This window comes from Haemaphysalis longicornis, unplaced genomic scaffold (assembly GCF_048455015.1).
Source record: "Haemaphysalis longicornis isolate Haplotype H1 unplaced genomic scaffold, Haemaphysalis longicornis Haplotype H1 scaffold_2, whole genome shotgun sequence".
Taxonomy (NCBI): Eukaryota; Metazoa; Arthropoda; class Arachnida; order Ixodida; family Ixodidae; genus Haemaphysalis; species Haemaphysalis longicornis.
The window spans coordinates 67,948,869-67,973,244 of record NW_027526295.1 but is presented as its reverse complement, the minus strand read 5'-3'; the positions used below and the strand labels follow the sequence as shown (position 1 = coordinate 67,973,244).

Here is a 24,376-nt window from a genome sequence, read left to right as displayed (position 1 = left end):
CACAATGTGAAACGCAGAGTCAAATGCTGCTGAGAGGCAGATGTAGTGGACTTTAGTTCCCGCTGGAACTCTGATTCTTTGAAGGGCATCTGCATCTGGAAAGCTACCTAAAGTAGACATAAGTGCCGCTGGCTAAGGTCCAAAATTGAACAGGAAAGCATGTAAAGATTTTCCTGTTTGAAGCTTGCAATAAAATCGGCATCACTGTAATGGGGACAGAGCAGTCTTTCTGATGAACTAAACTTGCATTATGTCTGTCCCTTTAAACAAGGACAAACTGCAGAGTGTGCATAAAAGCTGCAAGGAACAACTATGAGTGAAAGGCGCAGTAGCGGGAAAAAATCACGCGGTTAGGAGTCTGGGAATCGGCAGCAAACAGAGGAAGTGAAAGAGGGAGAGGGTAAGCTCTTCAAGAAGAGCCGCAAGCGGGTTCAAGGACTTGGGGGAAATTATCTCGACAGGAGATATGAACGGGCACTCGGATCACAATGCAACTATGGTGATAGATCCGTGCGAAGAACACCAACCCGTAAGAGCAAACACAAAAGGCGAGCGTCAACAAATAACATGGCAGGAAGGTGACGGACAGTACGGCGTAGACCACAGCCTAGTCCCGGAGCCCGTACATGAGAGGCTGAGAGAAACGAAGGCGGATGAAAACGTAATCGACAGCACTAGGAAGTGAGCGCGAAGCCAAAACAACTTTATCAGAAGTAAATTTGAGCACTCAAAATCTAAATGCCACCGCTGACATGACAGAAGAGAAAGAAGTATCAAGGCTGAAAATGGGATTACGATAAAATGACGGTCTTTATAGAATAAACAAAGATAGATGGAGCCAAGCAAATAAACTGATCGAACTGGAAGAGGAAAGTGGGGGCTCAGGGAGGAAGGAAATAAAGGTGGCTACTGACCCCAACACAGAGGAGCAATGAGAACTGGTACAGGAATGGGTGAAATGAAAAAAAAAAAAAAAAAGGGACAGCCAGCAGGGGGGGGGGGGAATAAAAAAAATATGATGCATGCAATAACTGAGGGGAAAAAAGCTATGAATGAATGAGAGAGATTATGAAAGAGACGGAAAGGAGCACCGAGAAAATTTTGTAATCGAACAAAACTTGTAGGACCAAATAACCGCGCCAATAAAAAAAAAGCTTACTTAATGAAGGCAAACATTTACAAGGACAGCAAGCTTTGCTGCGCATTGATCGAGCGATTAGTAAAAACGTTAGAGCAAGTTACATCTCCAGTGATGGCTGTAGAGCAACAGAGAGAGAAATAAATCTGGAAAATCTTGACACCAGAAAAGAGCAAAGGAAAAGGTTTCCTTCGAAACTGCAGTTGGCCTGGGAAGGAAATCAATGCAGCTGATAAACCTGCTTAGGCAAACAAGTAAGGTAACACTGACCGCAGCACTGGATAATGTGATACAAGCCAAGAGAATGCCTCAGAATGGGTTCCAGAGTAAGAGGAATTTATCGTGCAAAGATAAAAAGGACAAAGCCAGTATCAAATTCATTTGGGTCAGCCCATGAGACATCACCGTTCTAAGGTCGACATCTTTCCAAGATAGCTGCCGGTTCTCCCACAGGTGGAAATAATTTTTATTTGATTTCTTAATAAGCAGGCAAGCGCCCAAACTGTTCTTGGTGCCATACAAAATAGACGTCAAAATCCGACTTTCGTTTAAAGTATAAGAGCGAAAGGAGAAGTGGTTTACGCAGTAAAATTTTTTAAACACCCTCATTTACTGCTGCAATGCCCTGCATTTGCCGGGTGTGCAAGGCATTCGAGAATGCTGTTCCTTATTGCAATCGACACCAGCAGCCTCATCATATATATCTAGGCATACCGCTGCTTGTTCGTCAACCCCTTATCATTAATACTGCGCAGTTTGTTCAAAGACTGACATGTACTATTATGAGCAATATGAAAGGGAACACAGGAACGCGTAGAAAACACCCTCAGACCCAGATATGAGTGATACGCAGCGGCCGCCGTCGGAAACAAAGTGGAAAGAAGGACGCTGTTCTAATAACTGTTCCCATTCCCGCGGTTCGTCTTATCGGCTGTGTGACGATACCATATTATCGGTGAAATGACGTAAGCTGCGGCTTTGTAGAAATTCCACCGACGTGGGGGTGCAACAGTTAGTGGAAGAGTGTCCTCCTTTTCCCCCTTCGTTTTTCACAGCGCCGTCCGCGTATCGCTCCGAGTCTGTTTTGAAGCTGTTTGCAACGCGTTCCTGTGTTCCCTATCATATTGCTCATAACAGTACACGTTGAAGCAGGAAATTATACGCCATGCCGTCCTTATCACCCTGCCCGCGCACCACAGCGAGTCGGAAATTGCCACCTATCTGAATGTAGCAAAGTCTTTCGTTTAAGAGGCGTGGACAAAGCTGATGTGTTATGGTTTTTTTTTTTTTTGTAGGGTTTAACGCGCCGACGCAATGGAAGCGAGGAGGCGCGCCGTAGTGGAGGGCTCCGGATTAATTTTGACCACCTGAGGATCTTTAACGTGCGCCGAAATCTCATACAAACGGGCGTTTTTACATGTTATGGCGGTAACGTAGCATCTGTGGCGAAACGGAACACAGTCTGCGGTCAGACATCGTCAGAACCCCTCAATTTCTCCGGCGGTGGTGTTATCCGTTGTTTGCAATGAGGTTGACATCATGCGGCCACACATTTTTGCAGTACCCCGCTTTAATGTGACCGGTTATGTGGATGTGCTTACCACCGTTGTGGAGCCATGGATAGAGAGTGTTTCTAAAGGAAGAAGACCATATGTCTTTCAGAAAGATTCGGTTCCTGTCCACACCGCCCGCATCACCCAACAGTGGCATGGCTGACAACTTCTGTGACCCTGTCACTACCAACTTGTGGCCTTAAAGTTCTCCAGATTTAAATCCGCTCGACTACTATGCCTGGGGAGTCATTGAGAGAGAGGCCAACAATAGGAACAATAGGCCACATAATACAAAAGACTTGTTGAAGGCCGCCATTTCTCACTCAATGGCCAACATCTCTAAAAAGCGCCTGACCCGTGCGTGCAGCTGTTTGCAAAGTCTAATCTAATCGCTCATTGCTGCCGATGGCGGATTCATTGAGTAGTTAAGGAAATAAACCATAAGAGAAGTACTTCGCAAAATTTGGTGAAAATATGTCTGGTTTTGCGGGAGATATTCTGTGGCGCCTGACACCAACGTTCTGTTCTCAAATACCTCACGCACCCGGTATGCGGGGATGAATGCAGAGTGAAAGAAAAAGCCCAAAAAGACTTCTTTAGTAAAAAGCACCATCACAAAACAACGAAAACAATCAATAAACAAAGAAAAGTCGTCGATATATGATTTATTCATGAATTCACCCCACAATTCTACCCATGCATGTATGCTTTGGTGACAGAAGAATAGTCAGCACTGTGTCTCAAGTGCTCGCAATATAAATGTGCAAATATTCAAAACTTTGCGCATAGTGTGCACTAGTCAATCTGATTCGCAGCACTGTTTTAGTATTTGAGTATTCAAAATTTATGAATAATGGAGCGATAAAAGCTGGTTCTGCCACATACACGCGAACATTCAAGAAGTTTCACTGCATGGCTGGCTTTCGTAGGTTTGCTTTTTCACACGACACCAAAGCACTGCAAAAAAGCCAAACACATATAAGCCTTGCGTGAATTAACTCTGGTGTGTTAGCTGAGCTGATGTATTTACTCTGGTGTGTTTAAGCCAACCTACTTGTTTATATAGAGGCATGAATGGAGAATAAAGAGTCAGTACTTGCTGTCAAGGCTTGCAGCAAGGTACTGGTCATACCAGTCACTAGCATGCCAGCCTCTGTTCAATGACTAGAGGGACTGCAGCCAGTCAGATGTACTTCCGGTATTCACAGCATGTTGAGGAACCTGCATTTCCTCAAGGTAATGTAGGCTGAATTTTTGATTCACTGCTCCGCAGCCTCACGTTAATCTTTTACCATTTAATTTTGTGCTCATTTTCTTACCAAATAACTTGACAGTTGGATGTGTTATGCCATGACTCCGTATACAATTTTATTATACAATTCTATGTAGCTCTGTTTTAGAAGCCCTGTATACACTAGTGCAAAGATATTTCTTTTCGAAAACATTTGATTTGCCATCAGTTCTTGCCAATCGTATTCGACAACAATCAGTTCGATCCGCAGTCAGTTTTCCGGATTCGTATTTTATTCCCAGCCTTAAACTCCAGTTTTCGGTGTTATTCATGCTTTGCAACTACTGGCCTGACGAGCACAAAGCAATTTTCCCAATCACAAGAAATTCTACAAAAAAAAAACAAACAGTATACTTGCCTAAACTACACTCTCTTCTTGTAACCACGTCGAAGTTTTCTGAGCATCTCCACAATATCCTTGGTTGTGAGCGAGCGCTGCAAACACTTGCCTTTGCACAGCATCCTGAACATGCGAAGTGAAGTGCAGCACTACCAAGTAGCCTCGAAGAATAACAGAGGGGCAGTAGTTGTGCAATGGACCTTTTTCTAGTAGCTCTTTGCGCATGCGCTAGTCTCGCTCCCAGCGACCGATCCGCCATTACTGGTGGGCAAAATGTAAACAAAATGATGCCATATTGGATCAGCCAGCTAAGTGCTGCTCCGTTATCTGAGCCCTGAAAGCGGCCGACAGGTAGGCACTACGGCTGCCATTGAAAAAATTTTCCGCCACAAATGCCACGCCTGGGACGGCGGCTTCAACTGCGCAGGGCAGGCGGAAAAAAAAGGGGTGAGTGTTCTTCTATAATCCCCCAAGTGTGTTTCAGGTGGCCGCTGCAAGAGGGCTATGCTACTGGAAAAAGGTCCATTAAAAAGTATGGGCCTCAGCACGCAACCTTGCGGGCACCCAAGTAGACAAACGTGCACCCAACCTTGGTTGAGGCTGTGGCGCAGGCTCTGCCATGGCGGTCATACAGGTGGCACCGCACAGACGTCGAGCCCACGTCCAGGGCGGCCACGTAAGAGTCGCAGCCATCGCCGGGCCTGTGGCGAGGGGGAGACACCCCGAGAAGTGGTTTGTGCGCACTTTGAGTCGAACGGCTGCACATAGAGTTGGAATATAAAAGAAAAATAATGCATATGCACCACGATTCCCTTCACTTGACTGCTGTCTTCTAGCACGAGTGCTCCTATGCCAACATTAAAGCCACCCTCCAAACTTTGAATTAGACTAACCACCTTTGTGCACTTTTTTATTTCTTTCCCACGGATATGAAATCAGAAAATTCAACCAAAAGTAAGACAACCAAAGAACTTGACATTTTGGGGCCAGCTGGGTTCCTTTTTCAGGGGTGACTGGTGCCCCGCTGCAGCGGCATCTTATGGTATTCAGCGCGGACAGTCACTCACAAGGCGCTTACACCCTGAAGCGCAGTCTATTTATTTAATTAGTTATTGTAACCTCAGGGTAAAAATGCATTGTAGAGGGTGGGGGCAATAAAAATCAAGAAAGAAACTATACAAGAACAAAAATACTTCGAAAAGAACATTAGTGAAGAACATCAAGTTCGTATGGGCTATGTTGACTAGATTACAACTCAGTGCACAGTTAACACATAAACAAGAAAAAGCCTTGGCAGTCAAATAGAATCAAGGCAAACACTTCCCAAGTAACGAGAAAACAAACCGCTGGCTAGACTTTCCACCAAACAGCGGGTAAAAAGAAAAAAAAAGGAAGAAAAAGGTACAACAGTGCCTGCACACAATTGGGAGAGCTCGGAGTGAACAATTTAGGTTTCGTGATGTTCTCCGGACATGCCACGACTCAAATAGGAGCCTTTTTCTCCAGTTATTCTCGATTTTTGAGGATAACCATTCTGCCGAAGTCAATTTTGTTGCCGGATGTCTCACAGTGCTCTGCAACAGCGCTGCACTCTTTGTTTCGTCTGTTTGCCCTTCTTATGCGATGATTTGTTCCGGCAGATTATTCATCTCGCCAATGAACAACGAGGAGCACTCGGCACGCAGCATCTTGTAATCACACCGGGTGACGTGTCCTTGCACTAAATATTTTCAGTGAAAGAGCAGAGATGGCGTAGCATATATGAAGGCTTGTGCATGACGCACACCACTTTTTTAATATCCAGGTCAAAAGCCATCTTTGAAAGTCATGTGAGACCAATTCGAGAAAAAGGCTCCTGCTTGGGTCGTGGCACATTATTCGGAAAACAGGTCAAAGCATAAATCCGTCCCTCGGCACCCTCCTGACTGTACACACATGGACTGCCATTCATGGTAAGGCACTTTGCAAGTGACCACCCATGATAAAGACTACAAGATGCCATTGCAACATGGACTCAACCAAGCTGGTTCCAAAATGCCGGGTTTGTCACCGGTACTCTTGGTTGGGATTTGTTTTATTTCTCAGTACGCCACAGAGCACTCTCATAGCATCATGATGACTTCCTTAGAACTAAGTGGGTAACGGGGGGAATGGGGATTGGCCCGTCTGTAACAACACATCACTCATAAAACGCGGGGACAGCTAGGTGGGGAACACACAAGAGTTAAGTACGAATGGCAGGTGGGCAGTTATCATAGAAGTATGCTGTCCCTCCCCAACACAGGTGGCGTCTGTCATCCTGCCAGTGCCATCGTTGACGCGACCCCATTTCTCCTTCTACGAGAGAACGTGTCACTTGCTCCTCACTAGTCTCAAATTAACCTGTCATTGCAACATACGTCGCTGATTCTCCCAGGGGGAGTTAAAGTTTCATTTTTTTTTTATACCCCATGAGTGAAACGTTGCAGCTACCTTGGAAAAACACTGTTTGTGCGCTACCCACATTTTTGCGGCTCATGATGCACACCGTGTGAAAAAATTGGGCCCTTTTGACGCCGTTTGTTTCGAACATTTGCGCGCGTCCGGAACGCAGCCCCGGGTCAAGGCATTTCATTGACCGGTTTTTCCCGCGATGCGCTTTACGATTACCACTTAACTGGTTTTCCCCCCGAACTATCACGTCTGCGCGCGCCAAAACTCATTTCTTGTTTTGTTAGTCTTTTCCAATCTCCTTACTTGGTTTATTCTACAACTTGCTTTATTACATGCTTGGCGGAACTCCGCTTGGGGAATTCCGTCGATTTGTTGCGCGGCGACAAATATTGGTCCCGACCATTCGACAAAAACAACAGTCGCGCTACAAAGCGACGGAATTCCCATCGCTTTCGCTCGCAAGTGTGAACGGGCTTTTACAGGTTGCTTCGACACTTCCTGATCTAAAAAAAAAAATCTCCCTTTCATTGATCCTTCGAAAAACATGCGAGCGCGCGCCCTGTACGAACGCTTTCATAGCACTCCTCGACCTCGAAGATCGCTGCTGCACGTACGGTGTCAGACGATATCGCGTGCGGAGGCCGCAGTGTATCCTCACACGCCGCACTGGTAGGCAGAACTCCGCCCGTGACACTTACAGTTGGGCCATGCCGAGTGAAGGGCAGCGTTGGGTGTTCGGACGATGACGAAGTGATGCCGTCTGCTTGAGCGATGCCCGTGGGAGCGGCTACCCGGCTACCAGAGAGCTTGATGACGCTAATAACCTTCTTACGAATTTTGCGCCTCCGGACATCGGCTGATCTCGCTGACGAAAAAGAACGTCACCACGAAATCACAAAATCACAGATAAAAACAAACGTGTGTGTGACCAGTGTAGCCAGAGTGACAAGAGTTGCGCTTTTTATTCCCTCATTACTTTCACATTTTATGAAAAACTAAGATCACTGTACCAATATTAAAATTAAGTAATTTAGTAAAATTTGTTAATATTATCACGCACGCTTTTGCGTATTTCACTGATTTTCAACGAAGTTTTTTTGTTGGATAATGTTAGAAGTCAACGCGCGTCAAGACACGTGCAAGTCAAAGTTTTCTGTGCGGCAACATGCTTTCTGGCCAGGTGTTGCGCGTTCAACGCGGTACCAAATTTCTATTGCGAACGCTCGACATCCACCGCATTCGTGTGTGAAAAAGGTATTTGGCACTTTTCTACAAGTGCAAAGTGTAAAAAGGGCATAGTGATTTTTCCTGGTGAAAACAATATTTTGAGAAATTTCAGTATTTGACACCGAAGTGTCATGGAAACGGGTGTTGACACGGTGTCTGACGCGCGTGGCGATCACCAAGACGCGGCTGCTCCGAAAGATGACAGCCCTCCAGAAAGTAGCACAAGTTCTTCGAAAGATGCAGCGCCTGAACCTACCCGGGTGGAAGCTGGAATGGCAAGGATAAAAGCTGAGTACGTTCGGTACACTGACATTTGTACTTCGCGAACTAGAGTTATTAAATGCGATCGTCTTGCTTGGTCTACTTAAATCCAAAAAAACATTTTGGTCTGCTTGTGCGTTGATTCAAACACCCGACCAAAAGATGAAAAAATTATTGAACGAGAAGTTTTATAGGCAAAGCATTTCCAAACCACTAAATCTAGTACCGCACTTTCAACATTGTTGAGGGAAAAAAAACGCGCATTTTGGGTAAGACAGCAACGCATACTTAACTAGTATTAGCAGTGTTCCATTAATTAAAAAGAGGTGTATGCCTGAGTATTGCGATAGAGAGTAAGAAAAACCCGTCACGACAATGTTTGCAGTGTCTATTCTGCCGGCTGCCGGTAGAAATGGCGCAGGAAATTTCTCCCGGTAGTGTCTATTATCCCGGCAACCGTGATAATTACCGTCAGGAATTTCACGGCAGTCGCGTCCGTCGCCTCTGATTGGCTAAGCACGCCCCCAGGAGTTTTTATGGGACAAATAGTTCGTAAAAACTCGCTCCTACGGATGCTCCTGTGGCGCTGTTTGTAGCACTTGCTTTTAAACCAGAAGTCTTGGGTTCGAGGCCAGCAAGGCCGAGTTTTTTTTTTTTTTTTTACTTTTGAAGTTTTTGCTCATGGCAATATTGTTAATGCTTTTTTTTTATCGTGGTTATTAATATATCAGTAATATATCAGAAGATTGACGCACAGGACTTCTAGAATACCATATTTACTCGCATAATGATCGCAGCCCTGAAGTTCGTCATCAAAATACGATTTTTTTTATTTCCCGCGCAATGATTGCACCCTGAACTTGCCTCAGCCATATGCCGTATGTGTGCCAAGTCCAGTGGACGATGGTTATGCTTACCTATGTTTTCTCTTTCAAAGTGGGCATGGCTACGTTATTGCCGCAGACTTGCCAATATTAGCGATATCGGCAAGCATGAGTTTACTATTAGGGCACAAGAAACTCTCACTAAATCACACAATGCACTCACAAGACAAAAAAAAAAATGCCCTCAGCTTGCTGCGTCGGCAGCTGTGTCCCGCACTGGGACAGCAGCAGCCACTTATTGGTCGACCTGTTCTCACTTCGCAGCGAACTTGTTCCAGCGCGTTCCTTAATTCATGAAAATAATACATTTTACATCACTTTGCAACGCGGCTGGTGGTGGTCCGTGGAGTTTCATTATGTTTTCCTTTATTACGTTTATTATGTTTGTGAGACCTATCGTAAAAATTCTGACCTACCTCCAACTTGCTTGCGTTTTCTGCGCTGAAACTTTTTTCCGATAAAAATTTACTTCGCGTAATGAACGCACCCCTGAATTTGTATCATATTTTTGGAAAAAAAAAAGAGCGATCATTACGCGAGTAAATGTGGTAGGTTGGATTCAGTTAGATATAGATTGTATTATGTGTCGTTGGGCTGGGTTATGTTGGGATTGCTAAAGTTGGGCTTGATTTGGGTTGTTTAGGATATGTTAGGTTATATTGGGAAGTAATATTATGCAGTGAATTTTAGACCAGCCACTTTTTATAGAAACTGCCGTGAGAATTTCCTGGAGGTAATTCTCACGGTTGCCGTGAGATTAGATGCAGCCATTTCTCCCGGCAGTCGCCTGTCATAGCGATATTTCCCTTGATAATAGACGTTTTGTTGTTCTCATGGCACATCTTCAGCAGTGACAGAAGCTAGTAACGCTGCCTAACGCAGGGCAACCTAACCTAACGTAATCAACCTATCGTAAAAACGCAACATAGCTGAACCATACCGAGCCCAACTGCACCGTACACAACGTATCTTAAAACTCAATCCAGTACAAGTCCTTTGCATCGATCTAATGATAACTGTAGGAACAACCAGACCAGCAAAAAAAAAAAAAATCACTAATCTCAATGAACAAGAAACTTCTAAATTTAGAAAACAAAAGAAAAAAAAGTATGTTACCTCACAGGGGTGCCACAGTGTCACAGACGCAGCCGGTGGGACTGATCTTCGTGGGGTATTTGTTTCTCAATGATGCTCCAGGTGGCATGCTTAGCCAATCACAGGCGACTGCACCGGGAGAAATTCCTTGTGGCCTTTGTACTGGCTGCCGGTAGAATAGACGCTGCAAGATGTTTGCACCAGAAAATACAAAAAGGGCTCGTGCTCGAGCTTGGACCTTGAGATGGCATTTCAAGTTTAGCATTAACAAAACGTTCCAGTGGATGGCGCGAGAGCTGTGCAAACGTGCAAAAATTGTATTGGCTTGTGCAAGCCCCCACCTTGCTTATCGTGGGAGGAGCGAGGTGGAAGGGAAGATTGTGCCAGGTTGGCGGGGAAGTGAAGTGAGGTGTTTTCATGGGAGGAGTGGCAAAAGACTATCATCCTTCGACCACATTCGCAAATATGCAGCCATTTTTTTCTTCAACAAGTTCTGACTGTTCTGGTGGCGCGAATCGTGGAGATTCCGTCCACGATTAGCGCCACCAGAACAGTCAGAACTTGTTGAAAAAAAAATTGTGGCTCGTGTTGAGAAACGGAGTGAGTACCCTGGCAGTCTGCTGTACGACTCCGAATTAGTTGTCGCCTGTCGCCTGCTGCAGCAATTAATGTGCGGTTTGCTGTAACTGTGCACGATTTATGTAGCAATGAAAGTGTTACATGATGAGTACAGTAGTTGGGTGTCCGGTTCACTACAAATGAGTTGCCGAAAATGCCAGGAAATGCATAAATCAAACCCTGCCTGACACAAAACTGACGTAGCTCACGTGTAAGGTCTAGGAGGACAGCCTGCGTGAGAATTTTCCCCCCTTTAAACAACCACCACAAAAATACTGGCAGCATAATAAGTGAAGCATGACTTTTTCATTGTCACAGGCACTGGTGAATGCTCCTGATGAAATTATTGTTGCTTTTCTGCCCCAGATTTGTGAAGTCAAATGAGCCGCGGCACGTCGAAGCGGCCTTTGTGGCGCCTTCCGACCGTCCGGAGAAGGCACCGAGCAACGGGGACGTGGGACCACCCCGCAAGAAGCTCCGTGGCCAGAACCACAGCCGACCACATCACAAGCCGCAGCCAAAGTCGTCTAAAATCTGCTTCCAGCACATGGTCAACAGCTGCCCCCATGGGGACCGCTGCCGCTACTCCCACGACCTACAGGTGGGAAAGCCCGTATCCAGCTGTACAGGCTGTGAGATGTTGGCCGCTCTTTCCAGCGTTATCGGGCAGTGGTGGGGACACGTGTTCGCATTTTGTTGGTGCTGCAGCGAAGAATTTGGTGAAACATCGCCTGCTCATGTAGCATTGGTAGCAGAAAATGCTATAACCCAGCAGGTCGAGAAGAATAACGGGGTTCGCTGAGTTACGGTATTGGATGCACCGTGGACTCCCCGAGAATCAATCCGGCATTTGTTTTTTACATATAGTATTCCTGTGGCATTGGGAATCCTCGGACAACGTGTGGACCATCCACAGTAAGTCTGATACTGAGATTAAAAAGCCCCATTTTTGACACAATAAAAGCCCGGCTTCACGCACGTGCCGTGTGTCCAGAGATGTTATCAGACCTTTTCGGCCAACCAACTGGTCTATGGGGAAGGAAAGAAGGAAGCAAACAAACTTTATTTTCCTAAGCACCCTTAGTCCAGGTCGCCATCTTGGGAAGTTGTGGCCATGGCTTCCTCCGCTCTGGACATCAGCAGGAGCTGTGTCGCAGTGCTGGGGTCAGCCAGACTTGGGACTTGGAGCACAAGCGCATGGCTTCGGTGCCAGCCTTTTTTTTTATTTCATGGTTTGTTTTCAACCCTTTTTTTTTGTTTGCTCTTGTGAAAATTGAGCCTACTCTATTTTTAATGAAAAGAACACTGCAAGTACATTGACATTCTACCTCAAGTGTGCCCATTATGTTCTTTTTGCTGAACAATGTTGACAAATGTTGAGAATGGGTGGCCGCTTTTCTGATGGTGGCGAAAAGCAGAAACGCCCGTGTGTTCAATATTTTGGCGCATGTTAAAGGTCCCTATGTGGTCAAAATTAATCCGGAGCCTTCCACTACGGCGCGCCTCATCACCTGTGAAGCATCGGCGCGTTAAACCCCACGATCATCATCATCAAATGTGGGAAATGTTTCTAGATCTCGTATATTGAAAATGTTTCGCCTATATAAACGCCTCATTCAAGAATGGTTTTAACTTTGACTGGGCTCAATTGAGGGACAGACGGACAAACCGACCAAATTCTTTGGTGTTTGAGTGCGCAAGAACAACTGTCCTCCTTAAAGGCGCCCTGCAGCACTTACTATCCATTACTAGGAATGTATTTTGGGGCAAATTCTATTGTCTCAGCAATCTCCTCCCGCAAGAATTTTGAAAATCCGTTCACTATCACCGAAACTGCGCGCGATGAGAAATCGCACATAATCGTTCCCTCTCAACTCGACCGCGGACAACGCGACAAAAGCTGCGCGCTCTCTCCCAGAGAGGGGGAGGCTCGCGGCATTCTCTTCGGCAGCCTTCGATATATCACAGGCCGTAGAGTTTCGTCCTTTTCTCCGGAATGTGGAGGGGTCTATTTCCGGTCTAATGCCACAAAAAAGCAGGCATGGGTGCCTGCTCTCACGCGTGTGCTTGGGCTGTAGGGCGTTTTTGAAGCAATAAACGTTTGTTGTTGAGTGGTCTGGTTGATAGGGAACTATTGAGCTCATCACTCAAACTCCGCGCGCACTCAAAACACAAAAGAAACGGCAAAACTGTGCCTACAAATTGAGGCATAGACGACGTTTGTACACAGTGCCGACGACGGCGGATCATCACAGAAGTGCGAGAAATTAGCCGCGAAGTTGACCAGTGACAGCCAATCGGACAGCCATGGCCTCAATGACGTCGTTTAGGCCATGCCAGGAGTGCATAATAAGGGGAACTGAAGAGAGCGTGATTGGTTTTTTCTGCATCTTTCACAGCAATTTGCGCACTCACCGCTTCACGTGGGACGTGTAATATTTGGCTCAGGTATTTCTCGTAGTGTAAGCTAAGCGTCGTGCAGGTTTACTTGCAGTGCTCAAAGAGTGTTGCAGGGTCCCTTTAAGAGTTGACAGTGGTTGTGCAGGCATTTGTGGCAGCCAAGCCCCCCGACCTGGGCGACCAATGCCCCCTGGTGGAAGCACATGGGGGCTGCCGCTACGGGGTGGCCTGCCGCTTCGCCAAGGCACACCCAGAGGGTGCACCCGCCCCCGAGCGCACCACCCCGGGGGAGAGCAACGCCCTGGAGAAAGAAGTGCAGCAGGCACTGAGGAAGCGCCACTTTGACTTCGGCCCTGCCGAGAAGGTAAGGTCCCCGGGGGGCTCTCGTATTTAGAGGCTGTGTGTACTACATGCTTCCTTTGTCCTCCGATACTTCTTTTCACACACCACCTGTCATGTGGTTTATGGGGAAAGCCTTAAAGGGGCCATGAAGACTAGTCAAAGGGTAGTTCAAAAGAACTAGCCTTTGGTAATTAACTCAGCCCCATTTCAGCCGCAAAAGATGTTTTTTTAACTGGAAAAGCGGAAGAAATATTGAAAACCTTAGATTTTGCTGTACACTTACGGAGTGGCATAATATGAACATGTACTAAAAAAACAGTGTGTTAACTGCACACTAGCATTCAAGTGATATGACCAAATGGAACTGTAAACACCACTACAATTTTCCAGTCATGTTTCGTTGCAGTGGCTTGGGTCCGCGACCTGGCTTGGGTCCGCGACCTTCAGTCGCGTAAGCAAGATTCTGTGATGTCACTGAGAAATCTCCAAAAAGTTGCTGAAGAGTAACCGCTGCTTCATCTATTTTCCTTTGTACAGTAAAAGTGCGTCAATTCGAACTTCAAGGGGACGACACTTCAGTTCGAACTAACGAAAGAGACGTACAAAAGCCATACAATGCCTTTTAATTTTTGAAGGTGAAAGCCAGCACTTTCTACTCTAACGAGCGGATGTAGTGGAAGGCCTTCTTTTCGAGCATTCCAAAACTGAAGAAGCGGGCGGCATTCCATCCAGTCATTACTTCCGAGCGACGACCACAGTGGTGCTTCGTCGGCCACCTCCTCGTGTGTCACTGGCAACGACAGCTAGGTTCTATGCTTGTGACCTCTGAAATGTTGCAATCTGTCAGCATGCCCCACACCCTGAACTCGTCTCCACATCGACGTCTGCAAAAAAACTTCTTCCGAAACGTGCACCATAGGGGATTTAGATTGCTGTTACCCGATTTAACTTCTCTCTCCGTTTTTCTCTCCTTTCTGGTGGTGGCGCGGCCTCGTGTAGGCATTGGGGCCGCTTTTCTGGCCGTGTGCCAGGCCTCAAGCTGCCGGCGCGGTGGCGTGTAGTTCGAATTATGCATAACGGAGGCTCTTACATTCGAATTAACGGACTTTTCAATACATAGGCTTCTATGAAGACTTGGCTGGACCCAATCGTGCGGTTTGAATTATCCATAAATACTAATAATTGTAGCGCAAATTAATGAGCTTTCACTGTACCTCAATCATTTGTCTAAATTTGCGATACAACTTGGTTCACTGTTATCGAGACAGGGCAGTTTTTTTTATAAAACAAACTTGTGTGTTGTCTTCATATCTTTTTTAAGTCGGTGAATAGAAAAGGTGGGCTCTTTGTTCCCGCACCCCTTGTGGTAGGTTTTTGTCTGTTCTTTCATCGGTGGCCCACGTGATTTTGACTGCCAAGTGAAATGGTGAGACAGTGCAGATGCCGGAATGAATAGAAGTGTGCACTAGCAAAATTTCAGCTCCACTGACATAGACTGAAGTAGTGCCTAAAAGTTTTAGTATTGAACCGAGTATCATATGACAGAGTTCTTACTTCAAATTTAGTGAAACTTTCTAAAAATAAAAAGTGGCGTGAGGCTCAAATGTATGCCTTCGTACTTGCGCTTCTTTCCGTTGCTAACTTTCCGAGCTTTTATTTTAAGCCATATAGATAAATGGAAAGGTAGAAAAGCCACCCTTTTGTTTTTGGCTTTATGCGCGGACAAATAAGATGTGAGTGGCAAGTAGCAACATGTTGCCAGTATATTGGACACACGTTGTTTTGTTGCTGATGGCTTCAGGCTACTTAGCACCATACACCAATTACCCCCAGAGCAAAGTATGAAATGTTTATCCCTACGTGTGCAACTATTTAAACTGAAAAAAAAAAAAAAAAAGAACATTATGCAGCAACTGAACCGCAATAGCTTGATTTGAAGTGCACCGCTGAAAAGGGACCTGTACTTTGTCCTAACAGGCGTGAAGGGAGGCCTCCCTTGTAAAGGCCAGCGGAGCCCCTTTTGTTTAATTTTTACCAGCCAAGGCTGCTTTTTATGTGTTTGAAGAGGTGTGGTTGGTTGGTAGAGTGCTTAACAACCACACCGTTTGCCTTGTGGCTTTCATGTGGATGCAGGTTCTCAAGGAAATCACAGACGGGGTGTGCAACGGCCAGGCAGCCTGTGCTGATGTCGTGGGGCCGGAGGAGCCCAAAAAGGCAAGTCTTGTTTGGGGCGTGAGGGGCAGTGTGTTTGCACAAGACCTTGCAGCATGGGGCGTCTCCAAAAACACCTCTCTAATGGTCTTTGCAAGCTTCCGAGAGTGCGAACTACTGCGGCGACGTATTGATTGGAAGCCGCCTTGTTGCTGTGTGAATCCCATGTCTTCCTTACCGCAGCGCCTTGAGTTTGTTGCGATTGGAAATCCTGAATGTGAGCCAGGCTGAGTGCACTTAGAAAGTTTAAACGTGCAAGCAGGAATTCGGTAAAGCTTGAATGGTTCATTTCCCAAGTTTGTCCTTCTGCTCCTGTGAACGGAATTCATTTTCTTGTTTGCATGTTCATTTTGTGTGATCTTACTGATGTTTGATGAAACCGTGCATACCTGCCAACTCTCCCGATTCGCTGGGAGACTCCTGATTTTTTACCTATCCTCCCGATTGTACGGGAACACCATAAGTCTCCCGAAAAAGTGCCACAACTGTGCCACAAAAAAAAGAAAGCACATCAAGCAGCACCGCCGCATCGTGATTTCCATCATGAGTTGAGTAGCCTGCCGAAATCGATGAGTGGTATAGAAGCCATTTCAGTTATATGAGCGTGTAGGCCTTTTTTTATAACTCTGTTTACAATACGGCGTTGTCGAAGCCGAACAAGTATTTGGAGTTTTTCTTAAGGATTTCCATGTGTTGTGCCATCCCGGAAATGCGAGCACCTCAAATTTTGCATTTGTGCATGCGACGGGAGCATGGCGCTCGTTGGGAAAAGTGCTATAGAATTTGGCAACGACCAAGCACCGGAACTTTGTTGGCACCACTGAGAAGCGGGGGACTGTGGACAATTTCTTGGTCAACAGCAATGTCCTTTTGAATTTGCTTGGTTTGTAGATTGTGTCCTTGAAATCAAGGCTGATCTTGTGGGCTAGACAGGTCACGTATGCTGCACACCCCTCCGCACCCCCCCCCCCTCTTGCAGACAATCTCCCAATTTTTGAGGTCCCCAGGTTGGCAGGTTCGTATGAAATTGGCGAAAATTCATGTCTTCTCCAGGCCTCTTGGCCAAACCAAATCCATGTGGGAAGTTGTTGTTGGCTACTATTTTGCAAACCTAGCAACATCCGTGGCTTCATTGAGGACCAACCACGTTTAGCACAACCAGAACTTGGGCAGACTGGTATGGACACGTCCAGAAGCCACTGCACCAAGTGATGCAACTGGCCTGTCTTCTTTGGCAGGTGGATTTCCGGGGAAAGCTGTACTTGGCTCCACTCACCACGGTAAGTTATGCAGTTATCACTGGCATTTGCTTTGGAGCTGCCCGGCGGGCCACCTGGCATTGATGATGCTGTGGGCCTCACTTCATCCTGCATGTCCATTCTGTGTTTGTCAGGAAGTAACACTTTTGGTGGCCAGGGTAGAGGGCTGTGCTTATGGAGTGCTGTGCTGACTGGAGTTCAAGTGTTGGCGCATACCTTTGATGCACGAATGATAGCTTTTTAGCGGAATTGTGTGAACATTTAAACCTTTCAAATGTTGAACTATTTTATTTGACTTCGAACTGAATAGCACTACTTTCAAGTGTTTTCAGGCTATTCCAGAATTGCAGAGTGCAGATAGATAGTTGTTGCAATGAACTTGCATACATGAAATTGTATTGTTGCAAACACCAAATTCCCCACTGGAAATGCATGCAACACGCACCCTTTGCAACAAGTTTAAAACGAGGTAGGCACTAGATGAATCGCATATTAAGTGGTTAGAGCTGCAGCCAACACAAGCCATTTTTATTGGGTAGGGCCAGGTTTTGTGATTTCTAACCAAACCAGCGAGTTTCGGCGCTCGTGGCGAACGAAATTTTATCGTGGCAACTTGGCTACTTTCTGGCTCCTTTGGGCATGGGGATATTTGCGAGCCCTTCTGAGATTTGACATCACGAAAAGTTGCCTTTTTCTCAACTTTTGCCGAGTGCCACAATACTAAGAGACCTTTCTGGAAGTTTTTCTGATCGCCTTGCAGCCTGTCAGATGAAACTGCAAGCCAATCGAAACAGGCTATTGGATAACACAACAGCGATCAGGCAAGAGTATAGTGTTGCTGAAAGCTCTACATAATGTTCCAAAAAAATGCCCACCCAAATTTCAGAGATATCATGTGAAAAATACTGGGTGGGCGATCTTTTGGGTCAGGTGCAAAAAAAACTACAAAAAAAAAAAAAAAAAAAGTGGCGGTGCCGCCAACCAAAACTGTGGAGATATTGAGAAAAAATGCGAGATGGGCGAACTTTCGGGTGAAATCGGGGGAGGAAGACGACGACGAAGAACGAGGACGTGCTCCGCGATCGCTCCGTCTTTTCTTGCTAATTGTGCCGGTTATTAAGCCTGGATCTTCATGGTACTGCATCGCCTGGATGTATAAGCCTGCGAGGTCCACGCGGATACCCGAAACCGAGGTAGGGAGATCATATTTTGGAAATAAGGACCGATTTTGTGTAGCACGCGGCGCGCCCGCAACTAAGCCTAGCGCGGAGCCGGCCTTGGCCAAGGAAGCGGCAGGCGTAGCCAAGACTCCACCTAGCTCGGAACTTAATTACTCCGGGCATTGACCCCGAGATGTCGACCGCCATGCGGCTCGAAGTGGATGGGGAAGAAATTTTGCCAGAGGAAGTGTCCAGAGCGCAAGGCTGGAAAACGGCCGGCGAGAAATTGAATGTGAACGGCGGCAGGCAGCTACGCCTAACGCAAGGAAGCCATGGCGGCCAAGATTGCGCCAGCGCCGGAGCTGCACACAACACCTGTGGCCAGGACGGCGACCTCGGCGGCGCTTCTGAGACGATGCTGTGCCACAAGAAGGCGAAGCGAGTAAACAAGGGGAGACTTCTTAAGGGCGCGCGGAGGCCAGACTTCCCGCGCGCCGACATAAAGATCATTCTGCGACCACGGGGCGGGCTTCGCGTCAGCGAAGTCTCGCGAGTGGAAATTAGCCGAGCGATCGCAGCGGCGGCCCAAGTTGCCGCAAGTGACTTAAAAGAGGATGTAATTTGCCTCAATAACCAACAAAACATAATTGTCACAAGCACGCCAAGCAGGGAAAACGCGGACAAGTACGCAGCTGTGACCAGCATCGACATCAGAGGGACGGCCCATGAAGTCAGTGCGTACGAGTCCGCCCCCCATGGAACAGTCAAAGGTGTCATTTGGGGCATCCCGTTAGAGGACACTGCCCAAGAGATCCAGGACTACGTAGTGCACAAACACAACCCCACGGCGCTCCGGGTCAACCGGATCGGCAAGACGCGGTCCGTGGTCATCGCTTTTGCGGGGACCAAGGTGCCAAACTACGTACGCTATGGGAACCTGCTCGTGGAGTGTACCCTACACCGCAAGCAGATAGATGTGTGCTACGCGTGCGGGCGGCTCGGCCACAGGATGGACGTCTGCCCTAACCCCCAGGACCGCATCTGCCGGGGCTGTGGCGCAGCCGATCCGGACCCTGAGCACTTGTGCGTGCCGCAATGCAGCCTGTGCGGCGGAAAGCACCTCACCGCTGACCGAACCTGCAAGGCGCGCTTCAAGACGCCGTATGTGGTGCGCCGCCGGCGGTGGGAACGCCGACGAGCCGAAGACGGCGACACAAGTCAAGAGAAAAGAGGTCGTACAGGGCGACCCCGCCGTAGCACATAGTCGCGGAGCCGATCGAGAACGCCGGCCCGCAAGGGCGGCCACCAGAGCCGTCAACGTTCGAGATCCCTCTCCCGGGGCGGCCCCAAGGGGGCCGGCCGGACGCCATCGGCTGGCCCGAAGGGGAACCGCCGCTGGGAGACGGTCAAGAAGGGGAGCAGCGGCAAACGAGGCTCGAGCGGAAGACGCCAGAGGTCCCGGTCCCGGTCCCGAGCACCGAAGTCGAGGTCCCTGGTCCGTTCCAGTCAGCGGCACCGAGGGAAGAGCACCGACAAACAGGTGGGCTGGGCAAACGGGTCTCCCGTCGCTCTCGGGAACAACACAGAGTTCCCTCCCCTTACCCCCTCCCAACCTCCCAGTCAGGGCGCTGTAGCCAAGTCAGGCGACAGCCAGTGCATAGAGCTCAAGAGAATAATCGAACGGCAACACGCCCAAATCAAGGAGCAGAATGCACAAATACGCGCTCTCATGAAAAAGATAGAGGCGCTGACGAGCGGTAGCTCCGGCAACCGCGACGTGTCGGACGGCGCGAGCGAGAAGCGCAAAGTGCCGTGGCGAGATCCATCATCTGTCCGCCTAGAGCGGGTGGAGGCAGGTAACACCGAGCACGCGAGTAGCCAAGAAGCCATGGACGCGGAGAGCAACGCGGAGAGCGCAGCGGAGGCCAGTGCGTCGCAGCAACCACAGAAACAACAAGCCTCGCAGAACAGCGAGACAAACGCTGTATTGGGAAACATACTGGAGGCAATTAAGCAAATTCAAGAGGGCTTTAGGCAAATGCAAGAGCGAGTGGAGGCGCTGTCGGTCCGGCGCGAACGCCTTTCGGCCAAGGTCTCCACTCTCTCCCAACCGACCACGAGCAAGACAGCCGCACTCCGACAGGAGCGGGCCAATCGAGTCAAGGAATCCATCGCGAAGGGGCGAGGACACGTGCAATCGGCAAACGACGATGGCTCAGAATCTGAACAAGAGTAAAAACAGGGCTCCTCGAGTACAGGAGAGCACACTCATTTACCAATGGAACTGCCGGGGTATCAAGCAAAAAGGCGCCGAACTGTTTACACACATCGAAGGGCTCGATCAGAAGCCGGACGTGGTGGCGCTGCAGGAGACGCACGGACGACCCCGACTGCCGGGATACGTTGCATACACGGACCCGACGGAGAAGGGCACGGCGATCTTCGTACGCAACAACATCGCGGCCACACAGCACATAACGCCACAGCACGGCTGCGAGCACACGCTGGTCGAAATTCACACGGACAATTGGCAACGGGAAGAATCTATTCGTCATGAGCGCGTACTGCAGACCGTCGCAGCGCCAGTACGACTTTGACAAAACGGTGGGGCAGGCGAAGAGGTTGGCGGGGAACAGGCCGCTCCTGATCCTTGGCGACTTCAACGCTCCCCACACGCTATGGGGATACAAATACGAATCCAAACGAGGGAAAGCTCTGGTCAGAACCATGGAAATGGCAGAATTCGAGTTACTGAACGAGTGCGGGGTGTCCACGAGAAGAGGGAACAGCGTCAACCGTGACACGACGCCCGATCTCACGTGGCTGAAGGGTAACCTGAACGCGACGTGGCGGGACGAAGGCACGGACCTCGGATCCGACCACACCATAATCGGCATAGAAATCAAAGGACCACGGTTTAGGGCTACGCTCGGCAGAGCCCGAATCACGGACTGGGACAAGCTCCGCAAGTACACAGACGGGGAACCCCTCGACGAGGAAAACGAAGGGGAGCACAAAGAAGATAAGCAGACGTACGCGGAATGGGCGCACGATCAGAAGATGGCACTCGCCAAATTTACACAAGAGGTCACAACGACGGTGCAGACGCCCTTCGTCGACGCGAGGCTGGCCCACATGTGGGAGGCTCGGCATTCGCTCACGAGGCGGTGGAAGCGCCAGCGGAGAAACAAGAAGCTAGCTCGGCGTATTGCAGTCCTCAACAGAGAAATTGCAGAGTACGCCACCAAGCTTAGCAGAGAGAACTGGTTGAGTATGTGCGACGGACTGCAGGGCAAGCTGTCTACGCACAAGACCTGGGGCCTCCTGAGGCACCTGATCGACCCGCTGGGCAGCAAGACGGCAACGCATCGCAACCTCACTAAGGTTCTGAATACCTATGAGGGAGACGGCCGCAAGCTCGTCGCAGACCTGTCGGCGCGTTACCTCAAGACCGACAGGGGTAAGTTCCAGATCCCCGAGACGTACGACGGCCCGGCGAACGACAAACTCGACGAGCCGTTCACGCTGGCGGAACTCTGGAATGCCATCGATGATAGCAGCAGACGCAGTGCTCCTGGCGGAGACACGATCACCTACACGTTGCTCAGCAATATGAGCGACGGGGCGGCCAAGAGGCTCCTGGGCCACATCAACAGGACCTGGGAGACCTCCCTGCTGCCCATGGAATGGAAAGAGGCGCAAGTGCGCTTCATCCCCAAGCCGGGCAAACCCCTCACAATCGAGAACATGCGACCCATCTCCCTCACGTCGTGCGTAGGGAAGGTAATGGAGCGCATGGTGCTCCGTAGACTCCAAAACTACCTAGAAGAGACCCACCAAATGCCCGAAACGATGTACGGCTTCCGGCAGCACCTCGGCTCGCATGACGTCCTGGTGCAACTGCAGGAGCTCGTGATGAAGAAAGCCACTCGGAGCTCGCCGCGCGGGATACTGGCCCTCGACTTAAAGGGGGCATTTGACAACGTGTCCCACGCGAGCGTTCTCGGTAACCTCAAGAAGACGGGATGTGGCCAACGCACGTTCGGCTACGTTAAGGATTTCCTGAGCAAGCGCATGGCGGTCATACAGATTGCAGGAGAGAAGTCGGACCCGATAGAACTGGGAGACTGCGGCACCCCACAAGGTTCCGTCCTGTCGCCCCTGCTATTCAACCTGGCCCTCCTCCCGCTGCCAAGTCTACTCAAACAGATCAACGGCGTGGACCACGCGTTCTACGCCGACGACATTACGGTGTGGACGAGTCGCGCGGGATCCGAAGCCTGGACGGAGGAGGTCCTGCAGAGGGCGGCAACGACGGTCCACGAATACGCCAAGACCTGCGGGTTGTGCTGCGCACCCCAGAAGTCGGAGCTCCTCATCGTGCAGCCCAGAAGATGCAAGAACGATGCCGAGCCGAATGTGGTCGTTACCATCGACGGCGTAGACGTCAAGCCCACGCAGCAGCTGCGCATCCTCGGTCTCTTGCTACAACGAGACGGCAAGGCGACAGCGGCCATTGCTAAGATCAAGGTGGCCTCCGAACAGGTCACCGGAATGATCCGACGCGTTGCGAACCGGAACAGAGGACTTAAAGAAGACGACGCCTTCCGCCTGGTCAGAGCGTTCATCGTGTCTCGCATCACCTACTCGGCCTAGTACCTCCAGCTAACGAAGGCGAACAGGAACACGCTAGACACGATCATAAGGAAAGCCACCAAGACGGCTATGGGCCTGCCCCAGTACTCGTCTACGCAGAAGCTGCTGGACATGGGGGCACATAATACGGTAGACGAGCTCATAGAGGCTCATCGTTCCAACCAGAGAGTGCGACTGAGCCAGACTGAGCACGGCCGAGCAGTCCTTCGGAAGATTGGTTGGCCCATCGAACCACAGATACCCAAGCACCCTCTACCTCCGCCGTGGAGGGAAGCGCTCAAGACCAAGCCCCTGCCGCGCAATATGCAGGCCGGCAGGAACGACGAGGCGTGCCGCGCGGGCACAGGCACTCGCCCGACAGCTGGAAGCAGACCCCCGGGTCCTCTACGTGGACGCCTCACTTCCCCAGCACAGCAGCAAAGCAGTGGCCGCCGTCACGACCATCGACAAGCTGGTGACCAGCGCGTCGCTACGGACGACAGATGCCAGCCAAGCAGAAGAGATGGCCATCGCTCTCGCCCTCACGCACGGAGACGTGCATACGATCGTCACTGATTCCAAGACGGCTTACGGCAACTACCGCAAGGGGATTGTCTCCCACGCGGCCATGGCAATTCTCGCAAAGTGCAGCCCACCGGGACGAGACGTAGAGCTCGTGTGGGTTCCGGCACACTCGACAGTGGAAGGCAACGCCCTCGCCGACCACTACGCCCGCGAACTAGCAGACCGGGCCGAGGACGAGTCGGAGCCACCGCACCCAGTCAGGAGCTACCGCGAGATTACCACGCTGTACAGGAGCGCCAGGTGCAGGCTTCCTGTGCCGCACCAGCAACTCGACCCCAAGCAACAAACAATAGTGCGCCGCGCACGAGCGGGGTCACTGGCGCACCCAGCTTTATTGAACAAGATGTTCCCGGCAGAACACGACCCCATCTGCCCGTTCTGCAAAAATAAAGACGGAAGGCACCCTGCCGCACATACTGGCGGAGTGTACTGAGCTCAAGAATCCTCTACCTTCCCTCCCCCTTCCCCTTCCCCCCCTACCCGAGCGATGGGAGATCTTGATGTCCAGCCCCGACCTGTCCACGCAGCAAGAGCTCGCGTCCAGGGGCCAGAAGCTATTGGACTCATATGGGACTCGTGACTAGGGTTCCACCCCGTCTGACGCCTGCGAGCGTCACCTGAAACGGGCTCAGCGAAAGTTGTTTCTCTCTCTCTCTCTCTCTCTCTCTCTCTCTCTCTCTCTCTCTCTCTCTCGGGTGAAATCCGGAAAGGACAAATAAGGGACCGCATCAACACAAGAATAGATGATTCGCGTTTATTTTGTTCACTCATCGGCGCTAAAGCCACCAATTTGAGGGGGTTGGTGATCTTTGGGGTCTCTTAGCAAATTGAATATTTCACTCCTAAAAGGGGGGTGGGTGATGTTTCAGGGGAGGGCGTTTTCTCAGGACTTTACAGTACCATTTCTTTGCCAAAAATGACAATTTTTCTCTCTTCTGTTCAAA

At 49.4% G+C, this 24,376-nt stretch overlaps 2 protein-coding genes across 3 annotated transcripts in view; one reads left to right on the top strand and one right to left on the bottom strand.

The window, feature by feature from the left end:
* LOC144168967 (glycerol kinase 5) overlaps positions 1-7,653 on the bottom strand; it is an 89,226-nt gene extending 81,573 nt beyond the window's left edge. The window contains exons 1-2 of one of the 2 annotated variants that reach the window (XM_077697970.1): positions 7,454-7,653; positions 4,912-5,080 (exon numbers count right to left, since the gene is read on the bottom strand). In XM_077697970.1, the coding sequence (XP_077554096.1) occupies positions 4,912-5,080; positions 7,454-7,464 (180 nt within the window). In that variant the 5' untranslated portion in view covers positions 7,465-7,653. The remainder of the gene's footprint in view (positions 1-4,911; positions 5,081-7,453) is intronic. The other variant, XM_077697971.1, reaches the window with a different exon arrangement.
* A 243-nt stretch (positions 7,654-7,896) lies between these two features.
* Positions 7,897-24,376, top strand: part of Dus3 (Dihydrouridine synthase 3) — a 67,414-nt gene continuing 50,934 nt past the window's right edge. The window contains exons 1-5 of the mRNA XM_077697969.1: positions 7,897-8,274; positions 11,207-11,441; positions 13,386-13,604; positions 15,716-15,796; positions 17,032-17,073. Of these exons, the coding sequence (XP_077554095.1) occupies positions 8,114-8,274; positions 11,207-11,441; positions 13,386-13,604; positions 15,716-15,796; positions 17,032-17,073 (738 nt within the window). The 5' untranslated portion in view covers positions 7,897-8,113. The remainder of the gene's footprint in view (positions 8,275-11,206; positions 11,442-13,385; positions 13,605-15,715; positions 15,797-17,031; positions 17,074-24,376) is intronic.